The sequence below is a fragment of the Corvus kubaryi genome, unplaced genomic scaffold (assembly GCF_017639235.1).
Source record: "Corvus kubaryi isolate FWS band 111438036 unplaced genomic scaffold, C.kubaryi_AGA036_p1.0 70, whole genome shotgun sequence".
NCBI classification, from domain to species: domain Eukaryota; kingdom Metazoa; phylum Chordata; class Aves; order Passeriformes; family Corvidae; genus Corvus; species Corvus kubaryi.
The window spans coordinates 4007443-4015273 of record NW_024582058.1 but is presented as its reverse complement, the minus strand read 5'-3'; the positions used below and the strand labels follow the sequence as shown (position 1 = coordinate 4015273).

Here is a 7831-nt window from a genome sequence, read left to right as displayed (position 1 = left end):
GGAGGCGGGCAGCGAGCGCAGGGAGGGGTGCAGGGAGCGCAGGGAGGCGGGCAGCGAGCGCAGGGAGGCGGGCAGCGAGCGCAGGGAGGGGTGCAGGGAGCGCAGGGAGGCGGGCAGCGAGCGCAGGGAGGCGGGCAGCGAGCGCAGGGAGGCGGGCAGCGAGCGCAGGGAGGCGGCTCCGCTCCGCCCCCGCGGAGGCGGCCCCGGGGCGGGAGCGGGGCGCGTTAACCGCCCGGCCCGAGCGGGCCCCGGCGGGGCAGGGCTGCAGCTTCGCCCCGCGCCCCGCCCGTGCGGATTTTTAGGTAACTTCTTGCAGGATTTTTAGTCGGCACCTGTAACTCTCATTCATTGGCGAGCCCACGTTTTTTGCACCCTCAAGTTATTAAAGAAGCTTTTTCCGTCTTGAAGTTTGTACTTCAGGTAAGCAATTATAGAGTAAGGCTAAACCAGGATAAGCAGGAACATTCTGTCCTAGGAATATTCTATCCTAAATCAGGATAAGCAGCAACATTCTGCCTCTACAAAGAGGTGTTAATGATGGATGGACCTATTTACTGTAGTGAAATTACAAATTATTTTTGTGTATGAAATCACATACAATTGTTGTAATTCTTTTGTAATTGTCAAGAATTGTAACTCTCTGATAATGGGGGATTAAAGCTTTAAATCATAGCACCTAAACTAAGTGATCATTGCTGGATGTGAGCCTGTGGGGTAGGGCAGCATTTGCAATTTTTGCTATTTTAAACAGGCAATGAATAATTAATGCAGAACATTAATGACTAAATTGATTGTCTAATTTATTAATTAGTATTTGAGTTATTCTGTTTGGTCCACTTGGCAAGTCACAGGAAAGTATTTCAGTAACAGCAGGTCAACACCATAGTGGAAGTTCACTCAAAAGTTCCAGCTCCAGCCAATCATGAATGGAAATGTGAGAAGAAATGGAAGATACACTCCTTTGAACAGAGGAATTGGGTTGTTTCAATACGGCAATAATGGAGATGAAAGGGTTAAGTCAAAATGTCAGGCTAAGAATTAGAATTTGGAAAGCTAATTTGCTTTATTATAGAACAGTGTACTTTTGACTTCTTGGCCAGCTTTGGGAAAACCAATCAGTCTGGGGGCAGGGGGAAGAGACAGAGTGAAGAGCACCCTTTGTAGGACTCTGGGTCATGTGATGGCATCAGGAATCACTGCAGACCTCAGGAGAGTAAGGAATGTGATGTGCTCCCACTGCAAAGATCCTCCTCCTCTCTAGCCCCGCATCCTTAAGGGCAGTAACACCACTCCCTTAGGGAAAGCTTCTGGAGGAGCAGCTCTAAGCCAGCTAAGTGTTACTAGAGTGCACTTCAAGGGTGTTTTTAGAATATATCACTAGAACTAATAAGTTGCCTTAAACATTTCAGAGATAAAGAGGAGCACAGAAAACCAAATGCAACAAATTCTAACAAAATCATACAGCAAAGACTCAGGTAGACTACTGCGTGTTTATTGATAAAACAGCACTTTCTTTTTGAAAACCAACTGGTTTTTAAGTTAAACCTGATCAAAGTACATCAGTCTTGGTGGACTTTAAGACAATTCACACAGGCGCTTTTGGTGAGGAATCCATATTCCAGCTACAGGGCAGGAGCTCGAGGCCATGGTCCCCACCTCTCTGCTCAGCTTACCCTCGAGTGTTCACCTGCAAGGAGGGCACACAGTCAGGCAGAAGAAATCACAGCATACATCACAATTCCTCCTTTGTTTAAAGACGCTGGGGTTTTAGTGACTCTAATTCCCTGCTTTATGGTGTGGTATTTATAGTGCATTTAATTTTAGCTGCAGTTATTAAAAGGCTGAATGGCCTTAAGCAGCACACAAACTGAGAACACTCTACACAGTAGCTGTATTTTGAAGCGCAGCAAACAAATGACAACATCCTGGTGCTTGTGAAGGAAAGATAACCCAACCCACGATGCCAACGCCACTCACCACATCATCAATCTTGAGAATGCTGCGCACGGTTTCTGTCGCGAGGGTCAGTGCACTCAAAGACACCAGCAGAGGCTGCACAACCAGCTCCTCCAGGATGTTGGAAATGCCACCCTAGGGGAACAAGGAGCCTTCACTTCGTGCAAGACAGACTGCAGTCACATTTAGCACATTTTATTTTAGCAGAATCCTGAGGGCAGTCAACTCCTAGACTATCACAGGGCTTTCATCTGCAACAGGGGCATTACAGCACACATCTTCTCCCCCCAGGCATTTGAGATATCCAGTAAAAATCAGCCAACAGAAAAAGTCAAGAGTGCCAACTGAGAAGAAGCTGTGGTGCTACTCCCAGCTTAAAAACACCTTCCACTGCAGATCATACTGATGTATCATTCTAAACTGATCTACTGTTGTAGCTGAAATGCTGTTGTAGAGACACGAGATGTTTCTTGTCCTTTGGGTACAGCGTTTGATACCAATGCTCAGGGTAAGCTTGTAAGAGAACAAGCTGCAATTTCCCTCTGTTACTTTTAAGGAGGCTACCGCTATGCAGCACCAACTTGCCCTCTCACTAGTCCAGCCCTAAGGTTAAGCATTTCTCCTGTAATACCCAGGTATTCTAACCCCTTATTACCTTTCTGACGTTAATGCCAGCTGTTTTCTCTCCTTGGGCATGTCTGTTTCTGAGCTCTGTTACCGTGGAAATGGGATTGAGCCCTGCGTTCTCAGCCAGGGTGGAGGGAATGACTTCGAGTGCATCCCCGTAGGCACGGACACAGTAGGACTCCATCCCCTTCAGTGTCCGCGCGTACTCATTCAGCCGCAGCGCCAGCTCGATCTCCGGGGCTCCACCACCAGCAATCAAAGCCCTGAGAGCACAGAAATGACCATCAAACCTCGCTTCACTGAAGTGCACACACCATCAGGCTTTATGTGTCATTAATTAACCAAACTGAGACATTACCTTTTCTTCACTAAGCACCTTATGACACACAGGGCATCGTGAATGGAGCGCTCGGCTTCCTCCAGGACGAGTTTGTTGGATCCACGTACCACGATGCTCACAGTTTTGCCAGGGTTTGTGCAGCCTGTAATCTAAAACATAAAACCAAATACTGACACTGGGGAAAAACATTAAAGTTTGGGACAAAAAGACACTGCCATTGGCACTTTTTAAACTGTGTAACAGCACTGATGTCTGGCCAAGCAAAGCCACTGCACTGCCAAAGTCGGTAGCTACTCAGAGCTTAGAAGTAGGTACTTAAATGTAATAAATTCCACAGTAAAAAACATTAAAACTACCAGTTATTAATATAACTGACAGATGCTAAGTGGGTATTAACATTTTGTGTCTCACTCACCTTTACTAGTTTCCCAGAACCGTTCAAGTTGACCTCCTCTGCCAGCTCAGCAGAGCCCAGCATGTCAGGGGTGAACTGGTCAATGTGAGCCACAGGCTTAGTTCCAATTGTCTGAAAAAATAATGGGAAAAAAAATTAATCCAGAGGCTGACTGCAGAGTCAGCAAGTACACTGCATGTTGTTCTTCTGCACAGGACAGTAAAATGCAGAAGGGACTGTGGTTTTTACATCTGTCCTGAATCCTTCCATACAAGTGTGACTGCTCAGCAGAGCAGGAATGTTTTTTAGGGAAATGTCTGTTCTTGCATTATAGTCAAAAGATGAAACTTGTGAAAATGTCACAATGAACTGGCCCTGGCTGGGCAGTTAGTTTCGGGGTAGATTTTAAACACTGTTGCTTATTTATATGACCCACCTTACCTTACATATAAACTCAATGTCCTCTCTTTCAATGTCTTTAACCACCATGATCTTAACTTTGTTCAGAAAATGGAGGGCCAGGTCACTGAGAGCATCCCTGAAAATGAGAGGGAAGGAGTCAGTTCCCAGGGCTCAAATTCTTCAGAGTACAAAGTAAGGATGTCATCAAACTCAAAATACAGACAAGGCTGGTGCTTTCTAAAGGTACAGTTACTGTTACTCTGCCAAGTGTGACTGTGTTTGGCTTCAGTTTTCCAAACAGTTCCAACTGTCCCCCTGAGCACGCACCGAGAGCTGGTGCCTGGGTATTAACGTACCGCAGAATGGACTTCTGAATGAGCAGCACATTGCACCCAGCCTTCTTGATCTGCTTCACCAAGTTCAGGATGTAGGCCCTCTCCTCACGCAGCACCCTGTCCATTTGAGCATAATCAGAAACAACTATCTGGTTGTCCATCTATTTAAAGAAAGAGAAAAGCAAGTATTGTGAGCTGACTTTAAAAGCAAGTATAAAAATGTTATATGTTTTTCAACTTAAGATGCTGTAATTATATAACAGCAAAATACTATGAGACAGTTCAGTATTTCTCATAATTTAAACAATTTTCTTTTTTATACCAACTAATTTTTTTAGTACCCAGAAGCCCCTCACTCTAGCTGTGGCACAGAGTTGACACCACAGCATCTTAAAAAAACATTTGTTACTACATTTGCATGTCCCAAGTCCTAGAGCACGAGGTTTTGCTCTAGCCACAGTCTGACTTACATCTGTTTTTGGAGCAGACAAGCAGAACTGAATGAGGCCAATTTTGGCTTTTTCCACTCTGGTTACACCGGTATTTGCCACCTTCTGAGTCAGGACGAGCCCCTCAACCAGTTCACAATCATCAATTGTGCCTCTGGAAGCAAACACAACCCATTACTGGAACACTCTGGGAAACTGATTTCACAGAGACAAAATCTGTCTAATTACAAATTGTTTCTTACCCCAACTTCTTCACAATTTTAATATCTCTGAGGTCCACACTATTGGCTGTAGCTGGGTCAATCACCTTCATTACTGCATCCACACTCATTGGAGAAAGTAAACTAGAATACTGACACACAACCTAAGGGATTCAACAGCAAAAAAAACACGGTGAGAGACTTCACACTGAAAAGCAGTGTCAATATTGTGACAATATTGTCATTGTGTTTCAGTGTTTGATGTCAGAACTTTGAAGCAAAGATATCTTAACATGGCATTTTCTTAATGGCTGCTCCATGGCAAGGACAGAGCAGCTATGCTGGGGGAAAACCCACACTCAGGGGTGCACAGAAAATGGAACTACTTTTTCTCAGACTTGAGAAGCTGAGAGGCCTGGCTGGGCTGGAGCTGCCAGTCCAAGTGCAGCTGTACCTTGGAGTTGAGGGAAGTTGTTGCACTGTTCAGCAGGGTCTCCCTGTCACTGAGCTCCACGGGCTGGGCCATGTTGGTCAACACCTCGATACCTTTATCCAGAGCCTTCTGGAATGACTCCGAAATGATGGTGGGGTGAATTCCTGTGCAGAGCATAAAAAATGCCTGTTAGACACTTCATGCTTTCAAACATGCTTTTTTTTTGGTTTTTTCTTCATCTCTTTCCATTTTAAAACTTCAGATACTCAGGTCAGAATGAACTAAAGGCACTTCAGCAGAATGTTCTTCACGGGTGTATGACCTCCCTTATTACTCTGCTATTAAAACTGAGGCAAAAAGCTGTAACATTCCAAGTAAATTGTCCTCACAGCCAAGTCTTGCACATTTCCTGGTGATCCCTGACATCCCAGAAGCACTTTCTCCAAGTTCTCTGGGCATTCTTAAAGCTGCTGCTGTTCAGCTGATGCCTGTGAGGAGGCTGACACTGACTTAATTTCAGATTTTCAAAGACTGTTCTCCTACAGTTCTGTATGGAACTCCTCAATTTCCCTGGAGTGTGGGATATGCCCTTTATCCTTCCAACTGATAACAGCTACTTTAAGCTTCATCACATGCGTGCAAGAGGACAAAAAGACTTCACTACCTACAGTCTCTGCATGTTAAATAAATGTCTTTACCTTTCTGAAGGAGTCTGGAACAGGCATCCAGGAGAGCTCCAGCAATGACAACAACAGAGGTTGTGCCATCACCAGCTTCAATATCTTGCGCTTTTGAGAGCTCTACCAACTGAAGGAGAAATTATGACAAAAATTTATAATAAACAGAGTGCTGCTTACCCATACCCAGACACATCTTTGGCCCAAACACAGCTATGGTACAGTAAGTCACTTGCAGAAACAAAGCTTTTTCTCCCAAATTTAAAACTGAACACACCTACCTAACAGGTTTACCTTTTCCTTCCCTGGGGGAGGGTCACAGGAAGCTCATTTCCATCTCCAACCACAACCACATCCATGACCACCAAACATCTCAAAGGACCAGATACTGTATCCTCAGACCACCTGACCATACCTTCACACATTCCCTTCTTTCCTAATGGTTTGGGACATGACTTTTCCTTCTTAAATGACAGATCAAGATTTGGGCTACATTTTCTTATGTCTTAAAACATGTCCAGAGGGATTGTGCATAAGGAACACTGGTTAAGAAACAAGGGTTTGTAACTCTTCAGCACATGCCACAATCAGAATAAACGTTCCTGGAGCACAATGCACAAAATTTTCTGCTCTGTCACTATCCCAGGCATTGCTTCTCAAATCCACACAAAATGGAAAAGGAACCACTCACCATTTTGGCTGCAGGGTGCAGAACCTGCATTTGTTTCAGGATGGTGGCACCATCATTCGTGATTGTCACATCTCCCTTAGCATCCTGAATCTGGGAATAAAGGGCAGGAACACAGTTCCAATCAGCAGCTACAAATCTTTCATTTGACACTCCAAGTATTCTCTTTAACATCATTTCCCAAACCAAGATCTCCATTTAGTTCCCACTTTCCCTTAAATAACTGAAACATGGGAAAGAATTAAGGCAAAAGGCAGCATCCTCTATAAGACATGTTGAATTTACAGCATCTCGAATAACCTTAATATTTTGACAATTTAAAACACAAAGTTTACCATTTTATCCATTCCCTTTGGTCCAAGGCTCGTCCTAATTGCATCGGCAACAGCTGGGAAGAGAAGAAAATGTTTGCAAGCTGATCTAAAGAACTACAAACACTCCATCATTTAAACATGTTTTCTAAAATGAAAACTCCTCCCAGTTTTAAGCAATTCCCAGATAGACCAAAAGATCCCAAATAGTGGAATGATGTAAGTCGCTGCAGTATCAGGACTGATTGCCACAGTTCTTTTTTTAAGCAATTAGTATCTGATCACTTGACTGCAGCCATTTTAAATCTGGGGAATCACAAAGAAACAGAACACAGCACGCAGCGCGACCGGGGCTCGTGTCAGTGCTCAGTATCGCATCCCCTACACGCGCCGGCCCATCCCGGGCGACTCCCAGCCATCAAGCCCATGGAATTCCTGCCCCTATCCCTGGGACACAGTCCCGGGCGGGACACAGCAACGGGGGATCCATCGTCCCCCGCCCCAATCGCGGCCCACGCAGGTCCCGGCCCGGCTCCCCCCGGCCCCGAGGCGGCCCCCGCGCGGCCGCCGCACCTTTGCCGGCGGCGATGTTGCTGAAGCGGATCTGGGCGGGCTTGTCGCGGTCCTGGTAGGCGCCCTTGGCCCTGTTGCCGGCCCCGCCGGGGGCTCTGCCGGGCGCGCTCTCGGGCATGGCCGGGCCGAGCGGGACAGACCGGGATGGGCCCGGGATGCTTCCAGAACGGGGCCTTCCGGCCTCACGTCACGCGGGGCTGCCCAACGCGCGCCTGCGCGCTGCTCAACCGGCGGGTGAAACGCCCCCTTCCACCTGCCTGCCGGCGAACTGCGCGGACGCCTATAAAGGAGCCGCGCGCTAGCTCGGGGGCCTCGGGGAGGTTTTCCCGCCTGGCGGGGCCGGGCTTGTCTCGCGCTGCGCTCCTGGCCGCTGGGGGGCGCCAGGGCGCGGCCGAGGGTTCCCGCCCTCATCCCTCAGGGAGCCGGGAACTGAGGGAGGCATGGTG

The 7831-nt window shown here is 46.9% G+C and overlaps 1 protein-coding gene and 1 long non-coding RNA gene across 2 annotated transcripts; one reads left to right on the top strand and one right to left on the bottom strand.

The window, feature by feature from the left end:
- The first annotated feature begins 215 nt into the window (after nt 1-215).
- Nucleotides 216-5996, top strand: LOC121674712. The gene is made up of 2 exons (XR_006019799.1): nt 216-420; nt 5399-5996. It is a non-coding gene; the product is annotated as an uncharacterized LOC121674712 (long non-coding RNA).
- On the bottom strand, nt 1477-7572 carry CCT4 (chaperonin containing TCP1 subunit 4). Its single transcript, XM_042049240.1, has 14 exons — nt 7386-7572; nt 6837-6889; nt 6505-6594; nt 5835-5943; nt 5158-5300; nt 4746-4867; nt 4525-4657; nt 4076-4215; nt 3759-3855; nt 3339-3449; nt 2942-3072; nt 2612-2846; nt 1978-2091; nt 1477-1687 (listed from the first exon to the last, which is right to left on the bottom strand). The coding sequence occupies exons 1-14, from the start codon at nt 7501-7503 to the stop codon at nt 1670-1672; spliced, it is 1614 nt and encodes a 537-aa protein (XP_041905174.1). The 5' UTR covers nt 7504-7572; the 3' UTR covers nt 1477-1669.
- Nucleotides 7573-7831: the final 259 nt, after the last annotated feature.

What these genes read in the sequence shown, in the direction of transcription:
- CCT4 (XM_042049240.1), bottom strand. Translation starts at nt 7,503, where the DNA reads ATGCCCGAGAGCGCGCCCGGCAGAGCCCCCGGCGGGGCCGGCAACAGG. An exon ending in AGGTGCTTAGTGAAGAAAAG is followed by an intron (nt 2,847 to 2,941) that starts GTAATGTCTCAG and finishes CTGTGCTCTCAG; the next exon opens with GGCTTTGATTGCTGGTGGTG. An exon ending in CTGGCATTAACGTCAGAAAG is followed by an intron (nt 2,092 to 2,611) that starts GTAATAAGGGGT and finishes TTGTTCCCCTAG; the next exon opens with GGTGGCATTTCCAACATCCT.